Below are 24,258 nucleotides of genomic sequence, written 5' to 3'. Positions count from 1 at the left end.
ATGCTTGTTATGACTAATCTGATGGTGCATTATGGGACAGCAGATGAGGGCATAGGTCGTTTGCAGTTGAATCCAACTTGAACATTTAATACCATATGTACTTGCTTATAAGTCATAAAACTGCAAACAACAAAGATCCAGATCTGCTGTAGCATAATATGTCTGCAGATCAAGGCCTGTGTACAGATCTAGATCTTATTACACATTACATGATGGCAGATCTTAGTCTGTGCTGTTTGCACTTGGACTTCTCTTATAAGCAAGTCTGTACAGTATAATACACAGTGAAATTGAGGGTGAAATGACACATCTGTGCCTTGTATCATACATATCATGACACACAACTTACCATTTGATACATTATCCACAGACATATCAACTGAAGGTCTTGTCATTTTTAGAAGGATTGTCAGTGGTAATGTGGAGCCATTTCATGTGTCAAAATATTGGTTGTATTTCTAGTATGCAGATTACAATCAGACCAAGATTTATTATCTATTTATATGCCAGTCTCATCTTTGACTAGATAATACTTCCAAACAGACTACGGGCTAGTTGTTGGTGATTCTAATTCAACCTTTTCGGTCATTTCAGGACATGGCTTGGTCACCATGTCATGTCGTTTGTTTTGTATTGCATGAATGCTTTAAAATTGTCTAATTATCAATGTCATTGAAAGCTCTATATTATCATCTTAAAAACAGAAGAAATGGTGTAATTTCCTTATTATCTTGAAAGGAAACATTCCAAACTTATCCCTGTGTAATAACCAATTTATGAGAAATGTCTCTGTTGCTTTGTATCTAATTTGATCAAGTTTGGATGCCTGCACTTACAGTATGTCATGCAGTGAATAAGCTTCATTCAGTTCTGATTGGTGGTTTTTGTTTAACCTGGACTGGAACATGAAATATTCAGTATATACTAACATAACAAACATTGATATGTCAGCATAAATTACTCTGGTTTTAACTGATGCTAATTGCTAAGTGTGGCAACCAGTCAGTGATACCAGACCATTGATTAAACTGTAATTTGCAAGTTTCATTCCATTGTGATTGGAAGGATAGTTTTTACTGTACTTTTACTTTGAAGAAACATTTATGATAAATCAGGCTGTAGAAGTTTTCATCATGTGTGCTTAGTGATGTAAAACCTTTTTGTTTTGATCTAGATTTCTGTTTCCTAATATTAATTTTTTTTAAAAAGCAGAACAAAAAGGGTTCATATTGTGGATTGTAAAAGGGTTCATATTGTTGTGAATTGTAAAGGGGTCATATTGTTGTGCATTGTAAAAGGGTTCATATTGTTGTGGATTGTAAAAGGGTTCATATTGTTTTGGATTGTAAAATAGTTCATGTTGTGGATTGTAAATGGGTTCACATTGTTGTGGATTGTAAAATAGTTCATATTGTTGTGGATTGTAAAATGGTTCGTATTGTTGTGGATTGTAAAAAGTGTTCATACTGTTTCAGATTGTAAAAGGGTTCATATTGTTGTGGACTGTAAAAGGGTTCATATTGTTGTGGATTGTAAATGGGTTCATATTGTTGTGGATTGTTTAGTAGTTCTTATTGTTGTGGATTGTAAAATGTGTTCATACTGTTTTGGATTGTAAAAGGGTTCATCCTGTTTTGGATTGTTAAAGGGTTCATGTTGCTGTGGATTGCAAAGTAGTTCATATTATTGTGGATTGTAAAATATGTTCATTATACTGTTTCAGATTGAAAAAGGGTTCACACTGCTGTGGATTGTAAAAGAGTTCATATTGTTTCCTCTGAAGGATCACTGTTGGATCCTTAAAGCTAGGGGTGAAACGATTCATCGATACATCGATACTTTTGCCATTTCGATACACATATCGATACACAAGGTGAAGAATCGATACAAAACGATATCTACCTTATAATAGCTACATAAATCTTCAGCAGTTATGATAATTAAATTAGGAGCTCATTAGACCAAACTGTTGCGGTAGTTGTTTTGTATACACAGGAAGTATAGCGTTTGAGATTCAGTTAGTCATCTCCGTTCCCGCACCCGGACCAGTTCTATAGATAAGAGTTTCCTTGTACTAGGAAATTACATTATTTTTTGTTTTTTAAATAATACCATAATTTAAAAATATAATCAAAGACATAAATTAATAATAGTTTCTGAAGGAAAAATTTTTTTCTTAAAATTATTATAATAATGTAAGTGTCAATTCTTTTCTCTTTGCGTGGGACTAAACTATCGGTATGGGTGTGGAACCAGTGATAGAACTTATGATTATTCGTAATCACTAAGATGTTTGGGATGCTTTCATGCAATGAACTACAAACAGCGGGGTGACCAAGGTGGTTCCAACATCCGGTCAAATGGAGCAGACGCAAAAGGCCGAAAAAATTGAACTCGAGTTACCTGCGATTAGAAGATCATCGGCCTGGAACTATTTTTGATATCCTGTGGAGTATGAGAATGGAGTAAGAAAAGTAGACAAGTCCAGGTGTGTTTGCAAACTGTGTTTTACAGCTCTTAGGAATACTGGAAACACCACAAATATGTCTACACATTTAAAATGGCACCACCCAACCATTGCCATTGGAATTCCTTTTAAAGATGACAAGATTTCAGCTCCCAAAGTCAGTGTTTCTCCTACTCCTAAGCCATCACATCCAACAATCACTGGTCAGCTCAGATTGACTGAAGTTTTTCATTCTCCATTAATTCCATCATCGCAAAGATCACAGACAATCACTAAGCATATAGCGATGTTTATTGCACATGATATGCGCCCTTTCTCAGTGGTTGATTCGCTAGGTTTCAGAAATATGATTCGTACCCTGGAACCTCGCTACATCATCCCATCAAGAACACACTTCGCAGAGAAAGTTATCCCAGACCTATACCTTCACACCAGACAAGAAGTGCAAAGCACCATATCAGAGGCAGAATCAGTGGCCATTACTACAGATGGTTGGACTTCAAGGGCTACAGAGAGTTACATAACAATCACAGCTCACTTGATTGATAAGGAATGGTGCATGAAAAGTTTTGTTCTTCAGACGAGACCTTTACACGAGTCTCACACTGGTAAAAATATAGGAACAGTACTAGTTGATGCCAGTAAAGAATGGCAACTGGAAAGGCCCCACAAGTTACTCCCCATAGTAACAGATAATGCTGCTAACATGGATGTTGCTATTCAAGAGGCAAAGTTCACACCACATATTAAGTGCTTTGCACATACTATAAATCTAGCAACCCAGAGAGGATTGCAAGTTCATCAGATGTCACGCCTTCTTGGGAGGATCCGGCACATTGTCTCATTTTTCCATCGCAGTACAACTGCTACTACCCTGCTGAAATCCAAACAAGAGCTGTTGCAGCTTCCTAAACACAAACTTATCCAAGATGTCCAGACACGTTGGAATAGTTCTTATGATATGATTGATCGATTTTTAGAGCAGCAGCCTGCCATTGTAGCTACTCTATTAAGTAAGGAAATCAGACAGAGGGAGACGGACTTAAACACTTTATCAGAGGATGATGTATCAAATGCAGAGGATATTCTCAAACTGCTCAAACCAATGAAAACCATTACAACGATATTGTGCAATGAAGCAGCACCTACCATATCAATGATTTTTCCTCTTAAACATCGTATTATTAGTGCAATGGAAGTGCAAGAAAGTGACTCTGCACTTGTGAAGGCAGTCAAGGTGGCAATCTCCCAAGACCTAGACAAAAGATACAATGACAAGGACATGCAGCAGTTTCTGTTGCAGAGTTGAGCCCTAGATCCAAGATTTAGGGCTCTAACTGATGTAGACGATGCTACAAGGATCCAAATATATGCTTCCATTGTCATGCAAACAGTGAAGGTCAATGAGGTAAGTCAAAAATTTACATATGAGTATCGTTGTGTTATCTACGTGCAGCAGTTGAAGTATAACATAATATTATTGTCCCCTTTCAAGATTTTAAGGATATATGAAATTTCTTTTGGTAGTTAAAATTGGACACTTGTCCCCAAACGTTACCCTAGATGCACCACTGATCTTGGTATGCCCCAGAGTCACCTTCAAAGTTCTTATGTCATCCGATTCTCTCCATCTCCCTCTGAAACACTGACACACACACACACACACATATAGAGCAAACACACAGACTATTACATAACTTCATTGTTTGAAGTTCATAACTTCATATACACAAATATTTCTTAATATTCAATATTGATCTTATATTGATAAAATCATGTTGTTTTATTTATATTAAATGCCAGTGAATTAATGCCAAAATGTTAATTAACATAAAATTGCGAGATTCGTATTAACTTAAGGAGTACATATTATATAATTTTGATTTTTATTACAGTGTGAAACAGTAGTGAAGACAGAGAAGACTGATGAACTCACTCATGTACTACCATCTAGTCTTCCCCCACTACCACAGCTTCCTGCAGTACAAGTTACAGAACGAGATAACAGACCAGCAGCAACAGCGAAGGTTGAAGCTGATGAGCCTCCAGTGAAAAAGGGTGCACTTGAAGATCTTTTTGGAGATGTGTACGTGGTCAAGGTGGAGCCATCAAAGTCCCTCTTTCAGAGGGCTGACACGGAGATAACACGTTATAGGAATGAGACATCTAGTATACATATTGGTGACAACCCACTGATGTGGTGGAAATTCAACGAAACATCATTCCCTTTGCTGGCCAAACTAGCCAAGATGTTGTTGACTATTCCAGCAACATCAGTGCCATCTGAAAGAGTCTTTTCAACTGCTGGAGATGTTGTATCAGCACAAAGAGCCTCTCTGACTGGGGAGAATGTGGATATTTTGATTTTTTTGAAGAAGAATATGAAACTTTGAAAGTTGTGACGAGTAGTCTGACAGTCTTGTGCATATGTTATGCAGAATGATCTAATTCAGTTCATTTATGCCTTTTACAGAGTCATCACAATTGCCAGATAGTTTTAGAACAATGAGTTTGTGACTTAAGAAGACTCATTCATTTTCTGGAAAACGCATTTATGTTGATGAGGATATCATTTTCAATCATCATGAACTTTTCTTTAATTCAGTTATTGAATTCGAATACACATGACAATTTATGTGAAATTACATTTAACACTGTTTGCAGTTAGGTGCTTGCGCGTTATAGACTGATATAGCATATATCAGGTTCAACATTATTTGCAGTTAGGTGCTGTGTATTATAGATTCATATAACAGATCTCAGGCTCAACGTTGTTTGCAGTTGGGTGCTTGTGTGATAAAGATGGATGTAGCAGATCTCAGGTTCAATACTGCAGTTAGGTGCTTGCAAGTTGTAAATTGATATAGCAGATCTCAGGTTTGACACTGCAGTTGGGTGCGTGTATGTGTTATAGATAGATATAACAGATCTCAGTTTTTACACTGCAATTGGGTGTTTGTGTGATATAGATTGATATAACAGATCTCAGGTTTAACACTGCATAATTATTATTTCTGAATCCCAATAATTTTAAATTTATTTTGTATTTTTGTATTACATGTACTTTTTAGTGTGTTATTGTGTTGCAGTATGTTATTGCATGATGAATCAGACACAAAACTTGTAATAGTCCTGTGCATCTGTTAGGCAGAATTATCTAATTCAGTTCATTTATGCCATTTACAGTCATCACAATTGTCAGCTAGTTTTAGAACACTGAGTTTGTGACTTAAGAAGATTTATTCATTTGCTGGAAGATGCATTTAAGTTGATGAGGATATCATCTTCAGTTATTAGGAACTTTCTTTAATTCATCTATAGACTTCAATTACACACATGGCAATTTATGTGAAATTAATTAGTGTTTGCTGCAGTGAAGTTTATCATTTGTGTTTTCTAAGATGATCTTTCTTGAACTGAAGAAAGGAGGAAAGTATACAGCTTAGAAAAGGTTGCATAATTATGATTTCCTAATCCTAAGCATTTTAAATTTTTGTTGTATTTTTGTGTTACGTGTACTTTTTAATATATTATTTTGTTCCAGTATGTTGTTGCATGATGAATCAGACACAAAACTTGTAACATTTCATTTTTATTGAATGAAGGATAAAGAAACACACCAAAGATTTTGTTATATTTTATTTGGTTACACAGAACAACAATGTTAGTAGTCGTGACATTGTATCTTGATTCAATTTTTTCTCTGTTATCATTATACATAACAGGTTAACAAGGTGACTCACTGCTGATACATTGCATGTTTGACACTGTTTGAACTTGAAAATACCATTCAACATATACATTCACATGATTAATCAAATGTACTGTGATAATCCCATTTTCAGTTTGATACATGTATCGATATGTATCGTATCGTAGGCTGTGTATCGTGTATCGTATCAATACGTGGCACAGGCGTATCGTTTCACCCCTACTTAAAGCTATGGCAATTATGAAATCTGGTACTCGGTGAAACATTAGGAATTTACAATAATTGATGACATAAAGCATTATATAAGATTCTTAGAGAATTTGTTTTCTTGACTTAAATACCTTAAATATATTTTGTCTTAATTTTAAAAAATGTTTTAGGGTAAGAATTTTAATAGTTTTGGTTGACATTGTATTTTTATTCAGTAAGAATGTTAATACTGTAGACCTAAATGATCTTGGTTTTGAAATTCTAAATGGTAATTTGATGAAAGGTTTTACTGTATTGGTTAGACAAAATGTAAACTTTCTCCATATCTTGTCTTTCAAATTGTGCTATGTGGGTTCTTTTTTTTTTTAGTGGTGAATTTATGTAGGTAATTGTGGTAGAACAATTCAGGCTTTGGCCTTGTACATGATTTATGGAGGTGATGACAAATATTTAAAGTTGAACTTTGATTCTTGCACATGATTATTAACTGCTGCATAGTTTTATGTGGTAAATTTTGATCATCTGATAATAGTAATTGATGCGGATCATTATAATATGATAGGTAAGAAATGTTAATATCCTGAAAAGTCAGTACTATCCTTCCTGAGGAAAAGACACTCCTTTGTTTAGTTTATCTGATTATTGTATAATGGGATACATGTTCTGTTTTGCTCATGTCTATATTTATCTCAATTGGATTTTATGTACATCTATTGCTCATGTTACCATAAAGAAATGGTAGTTGGGTCTTAAGTATTACTGCAATTAAGAATGAAAGTGTTGCTAGTCTTGTATTCTCAATTCATATGTGAGGATAGACTATTTTCAGTCATGAGTGAATGAGATGTAAAACTGAGGTAAAGGTAAACTTCATGATTTCATTTAAAGTCTTTTTTTCTTTCTTCTTTCCATCCATTCTTTGTCATTCGTTCTTAACACCCACTGCATATTAATCCCATTATTTTTTTTTCCTCCATTAGCAAATTTCTGCGAGTGAATCATCATTTAAATTATGGACGTTTTCACCCATACTCAGCGAGTGAATGTTCCACCCCAGAATGTATAGGTGATGAAGTGGGGTTATATCACCTCATGATTTATGGTCAAGACTCCATGTTCTGGGAGAAGCCTTGTGTAGCAAGTTTCTTCCATCCAAAGCTACTTTCTTGGCACAAATACATACTTACCTGCCCTACATTATCATGTTTCCATTTTTCTGACTATCATATGCAAATAAGGCAATGATCAGAATGATTTATTTGTAGATACAAATTTGTAATACAGATTACTGGTTGTTAATTTATATATGACAGTTGGATTAAACCAACAATTTCAGTCCAAATGGCTTTCATCAGATAAACTAGAATAGGATGTACTTCTTAATAGAGACAGGCAATATTTTGACCATCGCTCTATTTGATCACTACAGTACTAAGATCATGGAAAGTTCCAGCAACAAACAGCTCTTCGAGATTAATGTACACCACTTTCAACTACCTTCTCTCTAGTCGACTTCCAGATATGTTTGCAAATTTCTTGCGTGACAAAGTACACACCATTAGAGATAAGCGTGACAACACAATTTCAGTTGACTCGTCATCACCATACAGTTGGGATACAGAATTTCAGCGGCAACTATTAGCAGCATTTGAACCTGTCTGTATGGATTTAGTATGTACAATCGTGATGAAGAGTGCACCATAGTCTTGTGAACTTTATCCAATTCCAACATCACTGCTGCTTGAATGCAGATCCAGTATTGCCTTCACTAACTGATGTTATTATTACCTCTTTCTCATTTGGGGAATTCCCATCATTTTTCAAAACTGCCATTGTAAAGCCTTTGCTGAAGAAACCAACACTCAACCATAATGATTTAAAGAACAACAGCCCAGTTTCTAATCTCCCATTCATAAAAAAAATCTTAGATAAGGTTGTTCTATCCCAGCTTGTATCTCATCTGAATTCAACAGTCTTTTTAGCAATGTACAATCTGCATATCACCCTTGCCACAGTACTGAAACTACTCTTCTAAAGGTAGTTAATGACATTCTCTCTGCTTTGGATAGTGGAAAGATTACAATCCTCACCCTCCTTGACTTGTATTTGGCATTCATGATACAGCTTTACTGTGGTTCAAGTCCTACTTGGTCAACAGGACATAAATTGTGTCTGCAAATGGAATACACTCTGGCCCAGTTAATCGATGTTGTGGTGTTCCACAGGGGTCTGTTCTTGGACTTGTTCTCTTCATCCTGTACACTCAGCCGCTCTCAAGTGTCATAGATCATCATCCAATGTCTCACCAATTGTACGCTGACAACACCCAAATATACAAATCTAGCCACTCAACTGAAGTTGATGCTACCATCCAAGGTGTAGAGAGGTGCATTTGTGAAATCATGGATGACATGTAAGAAGCTGCAGATGACTGATGATAGAACTGAGGCCATTCTGATCACAACACAATGACTTTCTCAGTCACATCCTTTACCTCAAACAATAAATATGAGTAACACCAACATTAAATTCACACAATCAGTATGAAACCTAGGTGTCACTCTAGACAGTACTCTCACGTTGCACCAACATGTCATGAACATGTGCAAGACTTTCAAGACTGGACTATTGTAACTCAGTTCTGTCTGGTTCATCTCAATATCTACGTCAGAAACTTCAAAAAGTTAAAAACAGCTGCTCGGATCATACTTTGAGTACCACGATTAGAGCACACCTTCCTGCTACTCTTTATCCTTAGCATAACACTGGCTATCCATTCGATCCAGAATCAAACACAAAATTTGTTCACTGTGCTACGTTTCACTGATGGATAGATTGATTGTTGATTCACCAGTAGATACTGTTACTGTAGAATGCTAAAAAATCTAGTTCTGTATTGTTTGCAGTCTGTGCCCATTTTTGTTTGAACCTATCATCGGAATTAGCATACTTTATATACTCACATATAAGCTGAATAATTTAGGAAAAATAAAGGCCTGGAAGAAGAGGGGGTCCAATGTCTAAACTTGACAGGTTTTCAATCGTTTTGTTGACTACTATTAAGGCTGTAAATCTTGGGACATGAAACAATAATTTTTTCCATGTCCTAAGACATAGGCATGTAAAAAGGTAACTTTCGTTGACCCAACAATTATTAAACTGTTATAAAGTACTATGATTGATTTTGTTATTATTTTGCATGTGCATACTTTCTGATTTCTCAAACATGAAATTAAATAAAGGTAAATACAGGCTTCATAATTCATGGGCTGGTTGAGTTTACCGGGGACACCATGCTGGACTATAATGTACAGTACTTACACAGTGCAAAGCATGCATAGCGTCACTGAAATCCTTACTTATTCCCAAACATGTTAGATGCAGATTTTGCTTTATTAATTGTTTCGACCAAATTGCATTCTTCCAGATAACATTTCACCAATGCTTTAATAGCTGTTTCATTAATGTTGCATCACGCGCTTACGAGCTACTCCTTTTCAGTGATAGAAGAGGTAATATTTATAAAAATATACGCGCGTTTAATTGCACCTGGCATATAACCAGCATAACATGTTCATGAAGAGTGGTAATAATAAAGGCTGAAATCCTCGTATAGATCAACTAAGATCAACATCAATCAATTTTAGTTTTGTGTTTTAGCTGAACAAACATTTTAACTTTCCACACAATGGAAAGCTTGATGTTTGGGCGTTATCTATGTTGATAGTCAGGAAATTTGTCTTTCATTTTGCAACAGCAATACAGGCCAGTTAATCATTGAAACCCTGAAACTGGCTTGTGATAAGAGGGAATTTTAATGGTAACTACCAGTACATTGATGTGTAATTGCCTTTTATTCCATAATATTAGCACTTTTACCATAATTTTGTAAAACGGGGTGTAAGGCATACCTATGAACTTTTCAAAAACCAAGTAGGGAGACAGAATAAAAAACATATTGATTGGGACCTAAAATTGGGAGGTTTTTCGTGGCATTTTTAAAATCTTCCTGTCCAATATGTGTGAAGAAAGACTTGCCATTTCTCCCAGTGATGTGTCCTATTTTCCCACAGGACGTGCCTTATTTTCATATTCTGGTAAGTTGTGGCCAGACTGCAAAATAGCTAAAGACTACTCTTAAATAAACAAGCAAGAAAGCCAGCGCAAGTAATTAAAAATTAATCCTTTATCCATGCAACTATTTTGTGAAAATGATTGGCCCTCAGTTGTAATTCAAAGAGACAACGTATTACATACACTATTGTGTGTTACACAAGCACCAGCAAAGGATTCCCAATTCTGTTGCACTAAAGGTACCAAAATAGCCAGCCTCATGGTACCATACATGTTGCCACTATTTTCCACTCGTTATATATACTCATTTAGTATTGTTTATTATAAAACATGTATTCTAAATGAATTAGTTTTTTGAGGACACATTTGCTGCGTGGTATATATTTTCATTCCTTCTTTTAATTTAATGATGGTGATTAACATTGGTATAAACGGTATAAAAATGTCAGGTGTTCACTTGTGTAAGTTTCTTTTGTGGGAAGGGCACTACAGCATATGGAGTTATAGTATTTGTAGCAATCATTCTTGGGATTGAAATTAATTGTGGATGATTTTATTGTTGTGGTTTTTTTTGTTGTTGTGGTTTATTGTTTTATTATTGAAGAGGTAAAAAAAAATCATTATTTTACGTGAATAATGTTTAAACTTAACATTCTGTTTAGTGAAGAAGCGAATTCTTTATAGTTAAGTAATTATTTCGTCACAACAATCATTCACAGGTGTTATACAAAACATGTGGGACTTTTCTTCTTTAGAAGAAATGAAAATCGAAGACATAATGTAATGATCAGGAGTTCTCTGCAAAAATCGGAAGATATGAAATTGGGAGGTAGCCATGGAGCGACCCCAAAATTCTGGAGTTTTTTTTCTTCTCCTGGCATGAGAGTTGACAGGCACAGTGTAAGGTCGCTTACATCAAAGCAAATTACAACTCAGCTTTTACGGCATTAGCATAATTTTTGAAGCATTATTTCTGAAACTTGATTATTGTATTTAGGAGATATCATTAAAGTTTAGCGCAGTGGTGCCCATTATTCAACTCCAAGGGATGTACTTAATTCAGCAAGTAATCAAACCTACAATGTACATATGGTAGTGCCATTATGTAAATACGTTCAGTAGCCTAATTGCGAGCATTGAATCGAACTATATTGTTTGTTCATTGTGTTGTCATAGTGAGATTACATTTTAATGAGTTAGGTATTTACAACTTCAAAGCAAAGTAAAAACATAATTACCAGTGCACTGATATAAAATGTCCAATGCAATAATGCATAAACAAACAATAATCGAGTCAAATGAGAGAGGTAGTGATACAGCAACACGCTCTTGCTAAATTCTTGTTCGATCAAATTATACACAAATCTCAATTAGGCTGAAACAATAAGAAAACAGATAAGTATACATGTAATTTTTTTAAAATATAAGTTTGCCTAAATAAATGCATTTAGAACTTACCTCGTGCATCTTGAGATTTCTCTGAGTTGTAGGTCGGCTTATACACGGGTCATGCACTTTTTAGCGTTTATACCTGTTCAGTTTGGGGGTCAGCTTATAAGCAAATGGGCTTATATTGTGAGTATATACGGTAGGCAAGTAATCCCAACATTTTTGTTTATCCTTGAACCAACCTTCTATTGTTGACTTGGTAATCTGAGTTACTACAAACTTTCGATCTCACTTCACCATTATGAACCCTCTCTAAGACATGAAGATATTCATCGACCATGTATGCCTTTCTCTTGATTCCTTGACCCCCCAATATCACATTTACAGTGATTACGATAATTACTGATTAATATATACTACGTTATAATGATAAGTATGATAAGTACATAAGATGTGAAACCATCTTCAACTGGTCAGATAAAATGTGTCGAGTTTGGGACTTGATAGTGATCACAAGAACAAGTAGGATTTGCATGCCTTTGTACCTTACTTGATTTGATACAAAAGAAATAAGTAATGTGATAAAACAACATTGGTCTCTTTTAATAAATTTTTACAATGCAACAATCACTTTCCACATGGATTGTCCTAGATCAATATGGTGCAGATTTGATATCCAATATGGCTGCCATGGCCAGTTTTAAATACTCCTCTTTCACAGGACAGATCAATGTAGTATTTTCACTGTAGGACTAATTACTACCTGTAGATGATGCATAAAATGCGGTCAAGTCAAATGTCACTGCTTGCATCTTTGTTTGCTTTGGTTTTGTGAGTTTAACACCATTTTACAGTATAGGATAGGCTATGGAAGCCACTACATATATATTTGGTAGTGGGAAAACCCCTCGAAGACCCACTAACCCACGTGAACCATCCAGTAAGTTTTCTTACATACCCACACATTGGCCGAGCTTCAGTCCATGGAAAGAGTTGTGATGTGAGTGATCTGTAAAGGCGAGCACCTTTGACCACTCAGCCAACCAGGTCCCCTTGCATTTTAATTTTTTTTAATTTTTTTATTTTAGTGAGCTTATGAAGACAGTGGCTTGTACATAAAAAATTAATTTTGGCCAGACTTTGCATTTTGTTGTTTTTCAGGTAAAGACTAAGACATTGATTTTATTGTCGAAAATCTTGACTAGTAGAAGAATACCTTAAACAGTTCAGGTTCAATAAGTTTGGTTCCCCTACCTCCAAACGTTATTAAGAATTAATGCAAATTTAGCATGTGGGTTGAACTTGACAATATATCTGAGATGAGTTAAGTGATATTGTCAGGTTTTGAGGTCCAAGGTCTTGAAGAGGACTTTAGCGCTGAACTTGTACATGTATTATAAACATGTTAACTCGAACACATTAGAAAATATTTTTGTTACCTTTTTATTTTTTGTTAGAGTTTCTCAAGAACACTTGAGTTGATTTCAGTACTCAGCAATTAATGCGAAAGAAGAAGCAGATTTCTCATGAATTCAGCAAATTCTTTTTGGATAGTAGAGCATCAGTCCCATTGTGAAAATATGGAGTTATCGAAGAACAGATTAAAGCCTACCCTTTATCTTTATTCTTTGGACATAGATGTTTTTCTTACATTTATAGAAAATATTTTTATTATCATTTAAATACACATTCAGCCATGACATAAATAATCCTGTTGTTTACACTGTTTGTCAATCCATTCCAATAAATGTTTCTGTCATGTACACTGTCAGTTCATTCTGAAATTTTAGGCAGGAAGAGAGGCTCCAGGTTTTTTCATTGATAACCTCAGACATGAACTCTACAGATGGAGCACAAAATACCCACATTCCATAAATTTCCAAATGCAGACATATACAAATTTTGTCCCTGATTTTTTTTCTTTGTTCATATGAAGGTTAACAGGAAAATATTTGTTGGGGACTAAGCCCTGATGTCAAATTATTCAAGATTTGAAAAGTAGGCCCTGATATCAGATTAGTAAAGATTCAGACGGTTTTGGACTGAAGTATTCATGTTTTTTGTCTTGCCTGCAGTAACATGGTGAGATGGTAGTCTGACCACATATGTGGACTTTGTTGCTTTTAACTTCCCTGCAGTAATGAGAGATGTCAGGCTGGCTTCTTGTATGCACCTAAGTAGGTGTCTTTGAGATCAAGTAACCTAATGTTTGATGACTACATGTTGATCACTGCAGTATTTGCTTGTCACTACATTTATCAGTCACAATGCTTGTTCACCACAAAACAAAGTTAATTTCTTAAGTTTCATAATAATATTGTACAATTACATATATAATGTGTGAAATATACCAGACACTGTTCATTACTACATTTGATCGTTATGACATTTGCTCACTTGCATCGAAAGTTATTTCTCTAGTTTCATAATGTTAGTATACAGTTATCACATACCAGCCATATTCCGAGGCAGTGCTGGTAGGTTTTGTGGATTCAGAAAATTTTAAAATGTTTGAGGTCTCAAGTGGTGGTGGTGTCAGTGCACATAATGCCAAGAGAGCAACATCATCTATTTGTGAAAAAGTTATCTTTTCATATAAGCTTAGTGAAAATTATTTGAATTCATATTTGACAAAAAAATAACCTTGTTTTTTTTTCTCCAAAGCATTTACAACGAGCAAACAAAATATAGTTAGTTGGTAGATTTAGTAATGTTCAGTACCACCACCACAAAAACAAACACATGTCAACACTTACATAATCACAACTAAACTTATATTAGCGAAAAAAAACCCCAAGCTTTTGTCTTTAAAATTCATTGGACAGTGGAATATTTTATAAATTAGTTGCAGTTTTTCATGCTTGCATCATTTCCATAGAGAGTTCAAGGTAATGCAAGTGTCATTTGTGCTAATGTTTGCACTAAATTTATTGGTACTGGATGATACTGTTGTTCACATTTCTCTGAAGATCTTGCTGAATTTTTCTTGGCATACAAAGTGATCTTTCTGAATCAGAATTGCTGTGAGGGAGTGTCAATTATGCTGGGTGGTGTTGCCATGTAAATGGATATTATACACTGCAGAATGACCGATTTTGATACGGAGTTTGCATTGTGTGCAAAAATAAAATACTCCCCACTAGCTGACCAGTACAAAGTCAGACTCTGTCCAGGAGTTCTGAAATTTAGTTTTTTGCTGTTTTTTGCTCACTTTGCAGATCCTTTCCTGAATCAGAGCTGCCTTTCAAGATCTTTCTTTAAAAACGATTCAGTCTCGTACACTATTCTGATTTCAGAAATAATTGTTTTGCATTTTATGTATGGAGTGAAATCCAAGTATAAAGAAATGTTTCTGCTTATCATGAATTTGTCAGTAATCTTTAATAAAGATGACTTTAACATTCTCATTCAGTGCAGTAATTTGTAGTAATTTTTGTTGAACATGCATCCCATTCATTTACTTATAATTTAAAATGAATTGGGTTGTTTCACTCTACCCGTGCAATTTAGCCTAAGAAACTTACTGACAGTAGTCTTTAAAGGATTTAACATGGTTTTATTCTAGCTCTTCTCAGCCGATTAAGTAGTCTGTGCTGTGATGGTTGCTTACAGTTGTACTTGTGACCACTTTGCCCTTCTCAGCCATGTAAACGCCCAAGACATTTGTCATGGGCTTTAAGCCGGACTGTTTATATGGACTGCATGCTAGGGAATTATGTAATGGTCAAAACATCTCCATTTTTCTTTCTGCTTCTCTGTATGAAGTTGGTCTAAAATAAGTGACAAAGACAGCTAATAGTGAGTGATGCCATCTGTAGATGCATTACATTTATTCCACTGGTTGATTGGGAAGAGAGCTCTGAAAGCTCTGCATGCAGGCATGTTATTGATGTAGCTGGCATGTATATTCCTTGGAGTTTTAGATGATCGTCTTTGGTATGCATGATTTCACTGTGGAGTTGATGATATTTGGTGTAGCACCATATAGTCTGCCAGTTTAAGTTTGTCTTGTTGCCAGAATTCAAAATTACGATATCAGTGTGTTTTTCAGTTGCTTCAACTTTCCTGATATTGCTGCCATAAATGGATATTTTACAAGGGGCACACTTACAATGATGAGAATGCATGAGTATTTATATAGTACACATCAGAAGTGTAACTCAGAATAAATATACCAATTAAACAATACACTTTGTGATAATCGAACAGATCACCAATTTTTACAATATATTTCATGTGATTGAATGGCATGATGATCAGTCATTGTGGTGATCAAGAGGTAGTGATCAACTGTTGTATGATCATATGCCATAGATCCATGAGATCTCTCTGCCTGAATCTATGTGTTCACCCAATCAGTCTTTGTGGTCTCCCTGTCAACCTGTGTGGTCACCCTATCAGAATCTGAGGTCTCCTGTCTGTCTTTGTGGTCACCTGTCCAGGTCCATGTATTTAGCCTGTTTGACTTTGTAGTCTCCCTGTCAGTTTACATGTGCATGGTCATCCTGTCAGAGTCTCTGTGGTCTACCTATCAGTCTCTGATTACCCTGTTCGAGTCTATTATACAGTCACTTCATCAGAGTATGTGATCATATTATCATAGTCTATTTTGGTCATCTTGTCAGTCTGTGTGGACTCCCAGTCAGCAGTAGGTATCATTTTTCCAGAGGCAGTATTGCCATCCATGATCATGTGAGAGGTCAGTCAAGCTGGGGTTTATTCTAGAATGCACAATTTTAGGTTTCAAGCTGATTCCTCTTAATTGTGCAGAAAAATCTACAGAATGCACTAAGATTGTGCATCGTATTTTCAAGTCCTTTGTTTATTTCTTTGTTTAAACCTTCCAGTATTTGGAAAATAACCTCCTTTTTTTGAAAAGAGGAAGAAGTTTACCCTACAATGGAATAGACCCTCCATGCAAGACATAATGTTTATAGCAGCCTCACACTTGTAAAGTCACAAGTTAGAATTTTTTAATATAGATTTTTAGATCACACTGTCTCATTTCTTGGGATTAGTTTCTCTGAGATTAAGACATTTTTTAAATACTTTTTTAATATTAATTTGTTGAACGAGCATTGGCAACAGCTCAAAACAGTGATCACTTTCTGCCTTTCTGTATATCCATAAGTATGTCTGCCCATCCACAATTGGAAGTAACGTCAAAGTTCAAGTGTTTAGATCAAGCCCATTCTCTTCCCCAGTTGAACATTATGGGGGTGGGAGGTGGTCTCATGTTATGACGTAACTTACATCTAGTGAACCGAAGATAGAGTTTGTTCATTTTGTATCAATACACTTGTAGAAACATGATTTTGTTCTTTAGATTTAACAGAATTTATTCATATATCAAAGAATCTGTTTCAGATCTCATATTCTGGGACTATGAAACAAGTCACAGGTATTCATCTTCATTTCATGAATGACAGTAAAGTGGCAAGACATAAATATTAGTTGTCAGTGCCATTTTATGTCAGTATTAATTTTTTCCACTTAGCTTCTTTCCAAGGACAATATTGCATAGTACTGTGTACAGTCAGCTTGAAGGTTGCTCCCTATACTGCTAATAGTGTTTTCTCCATGCTGTGTCCTTGCACACTTTTTCACAGCAAAATGTGCAAGGGCACATGTAAACATGGGCAACATGGTGTAACAGAGTTGCATAGAATTAGACATTTGTATTATTTAGGGTACTAGCTTGTGCTTAGTGCCCCATTTATATGGCAGGTACAGTTAGTAATCAAGATGTTGATTTCATCTCTTCAGCAAGATTCTCATTGATCTAAATCACTTTGCTCTGATAGAGGTCTTTGGAAGCAAATTTTAAAGAATTAAAGAATATCTCACATTTAAATATGCAATTCATTGAAAGTGTTACATTCTGATGGTCTGATATAAGTTCAGTTATTTAGTGACTTTACAAAATACCTGAATTGAAATTGGTGCCCATGATAATATGGACTTTGCAACAGCATCTGATTCCACATTTATGCTTGGTCAAGGGTAGAAGATCCACTTTGCTCCAATTAGTCTTAAAGAGGATTGGTTACCCTTGGTTAACAGATGCGGTTACCAGTACTGGGATTGATAGTTTGACCAAAGAAGTGTTAAGAATGCACAAAAAAATTAATTGGAATAATCTCACCACTTATATCCCAGACAGAAAAGTTGGCTTTAAAATAATGAAAATCAAAATCTGATTTCATTTTGTTAACAGCAGTACATTAGTTTTAATGAAAAAAGACCCAGTATGGAGTTATTGTATTATTTTTTGTCAGCTGTTTTTTTTCATCATAATGTAGTGTATCTGTAGAGATTATTGTATTGAATAAGAATATGTGTTAATGGAACAACAATTTTTTGTATTTTAAAGAATTACTGGAATGAATTTTCTGCAGTAATTTATTGACTCCCAGTACTGATTCAGTTCCCATAGTTAGTCTATGCTAATGCCATGAAATTAAAAATTCAATAATGTTACATTTTGGAATGCTCAAGATCAAACCTATGTTTATTAGGAGAGAGATTTCGTCATTGACAGGTTCACTGTTGAGAAAACCTTACAAGCTGTTGCATTTTCTGGATGTCTTTGTTTTGGAAACAAATGGTTTCAATTCTGCACACAAGTCTGTAAAAGGACTGAAATTTCATCAATAAAACAATGAACCTGGCTTTTTTCTGTTACAACAAGGATAAGCTCTTAAAAGATTCCTTTTTTGCAAAAATCTTACTTTCATTTTGAACCAATCCTGGCCAGTCAAACTGATTTATACTTTATTTTATCTTCACCCATTTCTAGACTGGTTCTCATTCTTCCATATACATGTATATTAGTACCTTGAGTGTAGTATTCTTACTTGATTTACTTGACAGACCTATGCATAGTAGCAGAATGCATAAGTGTGCATTGTTCTGCTTGTCTATGATTATTTTAGTGAATATTACATTAAGTTTTAATTTCATGTACACCATCATCAATAACATTGGAGCTTTTGAAGCAGCATTTTAATATTTGAGGTTCTTTGCAGAAAATCAGAAAAATTTCTTTTAAAAATCCGTTTCATCAAGAGTTACCATTTTTACTATCACTGTTTATCTCTTAAATGTAAGACTGAAATATATTATCAGCCTTGTCGTATTTTGCCCAAAAAATGAGTAAAAGGTGAAGGTGACCATGTGTATATTCATGCATCATTGCAGAAATGGAGATTTGAATGACAGAAATTACCTGAAATTCAACCAGAACATATTTAATTTTAAACTAAAGCAGGTAGGCATAAATCGATTAAAATGCAAAATATTAGGTTCCAAAATATTCACTGAATGAAACTGATAGGAAACGAATTCATGAGATGTCATCGCCATGGAGCATAATGTTTATTATTCCAAAAAGGAAATATCACATTGCTGACCAAAATAAGACTATAAATGGTAAATTGTATAAACTTTATATATCTGATTGCAGAGATATTAACCAATCTGCAAAGCACTCTACGGACATGCATTGTCAAATCTACATACTCCACACACTGCACTCCCTCCCCTTTCATGGCAACAGTTCCCATATCTGAAAGTGTGTTTGATATCCCACTGAAAGTCACTCTGAGATATACAGAAGGTATTCATATTGCTTATTATCCACAAATCAAACCATAATTTTGCATTTATAGTAAATTTAATTGTACATTTATATGTGTAACCACTATAGGGCTGTTGTTCTCTATTGGACTCTTGGTACATGTACTAATTCAGCTCCAATACTAAATATATGTAAACATGATGATATTAAAATTCAGTGACTTTAAATTTCTGAGCTGGATCAGCATGTGTTTCAAACATGTGATTTCCCATCTGCACCAAAGATTCAGGTGCTAATTTTATTAATGAGTTTTCTGAGTTCTTTAGTATTTAATTATAAAATGACTGAAATTCCATGAATAAAACTGTTTTTTGGGTTTTTTCTCTCCAACTACAACTACATATAGGATAAGCTCCCAAAAGATTCTTTTTACTTAAATATTACTTTCATTATCAACCAATCCTGGCCAGTCAAACTCATGTATACGCTTATTTTATCTTCACCCATTTCTATACTGGTTCCCATTCTTCCATATCATTAGTAGTACAGTGAGGCCTTTATCATCATAACAGCTACTGAGACTGGTTGCTAGGCAGAAAACTAGAGCATCATCATGGCTGACTGCATAAACTAACAGTAAAGGGACAGTTACAGATATTTTTATTATATCATTATTTATTGCAACAAAACCAGCTTAATATTACCTTATTAAACTATAATATTCAGAAATTGGACTAGATTGGACTGAAAAATACATAATGGATACTTTACGCGTTTATTTTTATCACTGTTGTTCATTAGCAAGAAATATGCACAATTTAAGAACTTTATGTGATATTTCTGATATTTGTTTCTTGCAAGAATTGTGGCTACTCGACAGTGAGACAGATTGTCTCTCATCCGTACACGAGTTTTATGGATCAGGGGAGTTGCCAATTAAACCTTCCAACGATATTCATACAGGTAGACCTTGTACGGTGTCAGGGTACTTACTATACCATAGATCTCTTGCAAGTATTAATAGAAGTACAACACCTCAATGATCCCAGATTAATAGGTATTAATATCAAGACGTGATTCCTCCTTGCTTTTTGTCAATTTCTATTTACCTTGTGATCTTGCGGAAAATTTGGGATAATTTGTAGATTATTTAGGGAAAATTAATTCTTTTGTAGAAAATGCAAACACTCTAAATGTTTATGTAATAGGAGATTGGAATATACACTCAAAACCACTGCCTTTGGAGATGAACTTCGCCTATTTTGTGATGAATATGATTGTATCATAACGGACTTAAAACTAATAGTAGACTGCAAAACAAATTTTACATATCTCAGTGATTCACACAATACAGTCTCTTGGTTGGATCATTGTCTCTACACAGTCTGCTCATTCCGCTATAAATGATATGTGAATAATGCACATAATTCTACTTTAATGACTATAAAAACTGATCTACTTCCTAGATATGATTCTTGCCCCAGTAAACTTAACCTTGAAATACAACATCAATTGCTGATGAGAAATGGAATTATACTTAGACATCTGCATTCTTATTAAACAAGATAGAGATCCCACAATATGTTGCAGTCTGTAATGATAATGGCTGTATTAATCGGGTGCATATGAAACACATTAATGGATTATAGTAAATTATACACAAATATGATAAAAGCTTTGTCGAACTCCGATAATAGCTTGACTTGTAAGTCCAAACGTGATCACCGGATTATACCAGGCTGGAATGACTGTGTCAAAGAACTACATGACTTTGCACAATATGCTTACCCTACGTGGCATGATAACGGTAAACCTCCTCATGGCCATCTCAGTAACCAAACATGCCAAAGAAGAACACAATTTAAGTACGCTCTTAGAATCTGTAAGAAGGAAGAAGTAAAACAGAGCAGACTTGCTAGCCCAAATTATTTGAAATTTTGACTGTGAATTCTGGAAGCAAGTTAAACAGAATACTACAACAACTTTCAAAAGTCTACCAGTTTACATTGATGGGAACCATGGTCAAGATAATATATGCAACATTGGGAAAATTCATTTTGAAGACTTACTCAGTAGTGTTACAAGTGAATTGAATGTACATTTCCTGAAGTGACCTATTAAACCTCCCCAATCAAGTGGGTATTTCAGCTTGAGCTGGGGCATGCCTTCCCATGTAGGCAATTGACCTATCGCCAGCTGTCAATCATTCTGCTTGATTGACCTCCAGGCACTGTTTACGTCCGCCATTTTCCTCCGACAAGCTGCATCTGTCGATATCAACTCGGCTATTGTATATCGATAATTTTTTTCAGTTCTTCAGTTGAATGCTTCCAGATCATAAATATGTCATCTAAAAATCTGAACCAAAGAGATGGATTAAACTTTTCGTTTTGAATAAAATCCTTTTCTAATTCACCCATGAAAGGGATGAGTATATAGGAGCCATATTAATACCCATTATCTGTATGTAATTCGTATTATTAAATTGAAAATAATTATTTTCCAAGATAAGTTATTATTATTTTACAAATATCTTTGCTAAATAGTGAGCTATTATTAGGATTGTTATCAAGAAAATATTTGCACGCTTCAATACCATCTGCATGCGGAATGTTGGTATATAGTGATGTTACATCTAATGATACCAGGATTGAAATTATCAGATAGATGTGGAATAGACTTTGACTTTGACTTTTTAATGAAAGTAGTTGTATCTTTAATGTATGAAGGAAGTGATTTCATTAAAGGTTGTAAAACACTATCAATAAATTTGGATAGGTTTTCAGTATATGAACTACAGCCTGATAAAATGGGCCATCCTGGATAATTTATAGGTAAGTTACGGTGAGGATTTTTTTGAGTTTTGGGTAATATGTAGAATTGAGGTGTACATATGTTAAGAGGGAAAGTATCAAATTCCTCACATATAGAATTATTATTTTTAGCGATCTCACTAATGCATGTTGAAATTTTTAATTTAATTTCTAATTGATGTTCACTTCTTTAACATAATCATCTTGATTCACAATAATAATAGTGTTTGACTTATCATCCTTCTTAATCACTATACTGTCATCATTCATTAGATTATATACAAACTTAATTTTGTCCTTATAAATATTACTATGATATTGCTTTAATTTAGTTAACATCTCTTTTGTGATCTCGTATATATATATATATATATATATATATATATATATATATATATATATATATATATATGAATCACGTAAAAGATGACTTAATTCTGTTATAAAAAGGTTATTTGGGTGACAAGTTTTGGGATGACTTCTCCAACCAATTGGAGCGACTTCTCCAACCACTCTGGGGCGACTTCTCCAGATACGTGGGGGCAAGTTTTCCGCATACCGACGTAACTTAGAGAAGTGCAAATGATGGATAAATGCTCTTGCTTTCTGTCTCTGTCTCAATGTTGTTTCATATGACAAATATTGCTCACCAATATCGTCTGGTACTGGTATATCTTTTAATGTTATCACGCCCGCCATTTTCACAGAATGTTTGTCGGAAGTTAAGAGGTTGTCAAGTCACGTGTTTGGTGGGCAGAGCGATCTACCTTCTGGCGTAAGGTCAATTGAAGCTGTTGATCAAAATGTCCAGTTATTAGTTAGCATAGCTTCTTATGCTGATCTCGCCTCAGCTGCTTCATTATGCTGAAGGAGGCATTAACACATTAACGATTAACCCCTGGAGGTTTTTGTCATTTGAAAATAGAGTAGGAAACACATTTTGAAAGCTATTTCTGAATAGATCCGAAAACACCAAATCCCTGGTGATCTTTCAGTAACATACTGCCTAGTTGTGTTAAAAACATTGTTTTTCATTGACTATCTGACTCGTGCATGAGCAGAAAGGTAAAAGTTAAAGTTCTTTTTTTTTTTTTTTTTTTGCTAAACAGAGCCATTATTTTTATATCGAGACCAATCTTTATTCCAAATGTTCATTTTATCCTACTTTTTGCAAAGGCTCATCTGTCTGTTTGCAGTTCATACCGGTTTGCCTTAGATCTGAGACCAAAAAGTCTAAAATCCAGACACAAAATTGGATTCCGACCATGGGTGAATTTTGGGTAGAAAAGTCGGGTCCAAAAAATGAGGGTTTTTGATCTGTATTTTGTAGTGCATCTAGATATTCCAGATTATTTGGTATCATTGTAGAGTTACATCTGTCTACCTTTCTATAATATCATCCACTTTAGTGTCTCATGCATGACCATGATGCTAAAGAGCTCGGCAGTAGGCTACTACCTCCTGCTCGTTAAGTTGTCACTAGGGGTTAATGTGTTAATGAATCCATCTGCAAAAATCTAGCTGATTTGCTAAACTTACTTTTCTTATCTCAGTTTAGGCATCTCGGACCAGTCGTCTGAGTCAAGGTGTCCACACGCTCGGAACTACTTTTAAAAAAGAAAGCCTTCTTGTCTTCTGCTTTGCCTGACATAGTAGTTGTTCTAAAATCAAACAACAACAACAAATATATAACAAAATCATTGTAACTTAAGGTCAATCCATCTTTGAGAACACGCCATACAAAAACATTTCGAGAGAGACAAAGATGCACACGCATACAGTGTCAAGCTTTTTGGTATTGTGCTAGTTCAATCCACACAGCACGGTCAATTTTATCCTTTGTGCAGGCCTAGCTCAGTAGATGTTCAGGTCAGCATCATTAAATGTAGCTAAAGCTACCTAACTAGTTGTAAATACTTTGTGTGAAACAAATTATATACTGTTAGCTACATTTAATAACGCTGACCTGAAAATTGACTGTGCTACAGATAGGATAAAATTCTCAATGCTGTGT

The 24,258-nt window shown here is 34.9% G+C and overlaps 2 protein-coding genes across 3 annotated transcripts in view; both read left to right on the top strand.

The window, feature by feature from the left end:
* Positions 1-24,258, top strand: part of LOC149792340 (uncharacterized) — a 114,353-nt gene that overhangs the window by 37,579 nt on the left and 52,516 nt on the right. The gene's annotated exons all lie outside the window — the stretch shown is intronic.
* Positions 643-6,093, top strand: LOC149792341 (E3 SUMO-protein ligase ZBED1-like). The gene is made up of 2 exons (XM_089970911.1): positions 643-3,875; positions 4,363-6,093. Exon 1 carries the CDS (start codon positions 2,544-2,546, stop codon positions 3,774-3,776), a length of 1,233 nt encoding a protein of 410 aa, XP_089827037.1. The 5' UTR covers positions 643-2,543; the 3' UTR covers positions 3,777-3,875; positions 4,363-6,093.

Source organism: Sinohyriopsis cumingii, chromosome 9 (genome assembly GCF_028554795.1).
Source record: "Sinohyriopsis cumingii isolate HCF-2022 chromosome 9, ASM2855479v2, whole genome shotgun sequence".
In the NCBI taxonomy this organism is placed as follows: Eukaryota; Metazoa; Mollusca; class Bivalvia; order Unionida; family Unionidae; genus Sinohyriopsis; species Sinohyriopsis cumingii.
The sequence above is the reverse complement of the archived record's forward strand: the minus strand, read 5'-3'. Positions and strand labels throughout refer to the sequence as shown.

What these genes read in the sequence shown, in the direction of transcription:
- LOC149792341 (XM_089970911.1), top strand. Translation starts at nt 2,544, where the DNA reads ATGTCTACACATTTAAAATGGCACCACCCAACCATTGCCATTGGAATT.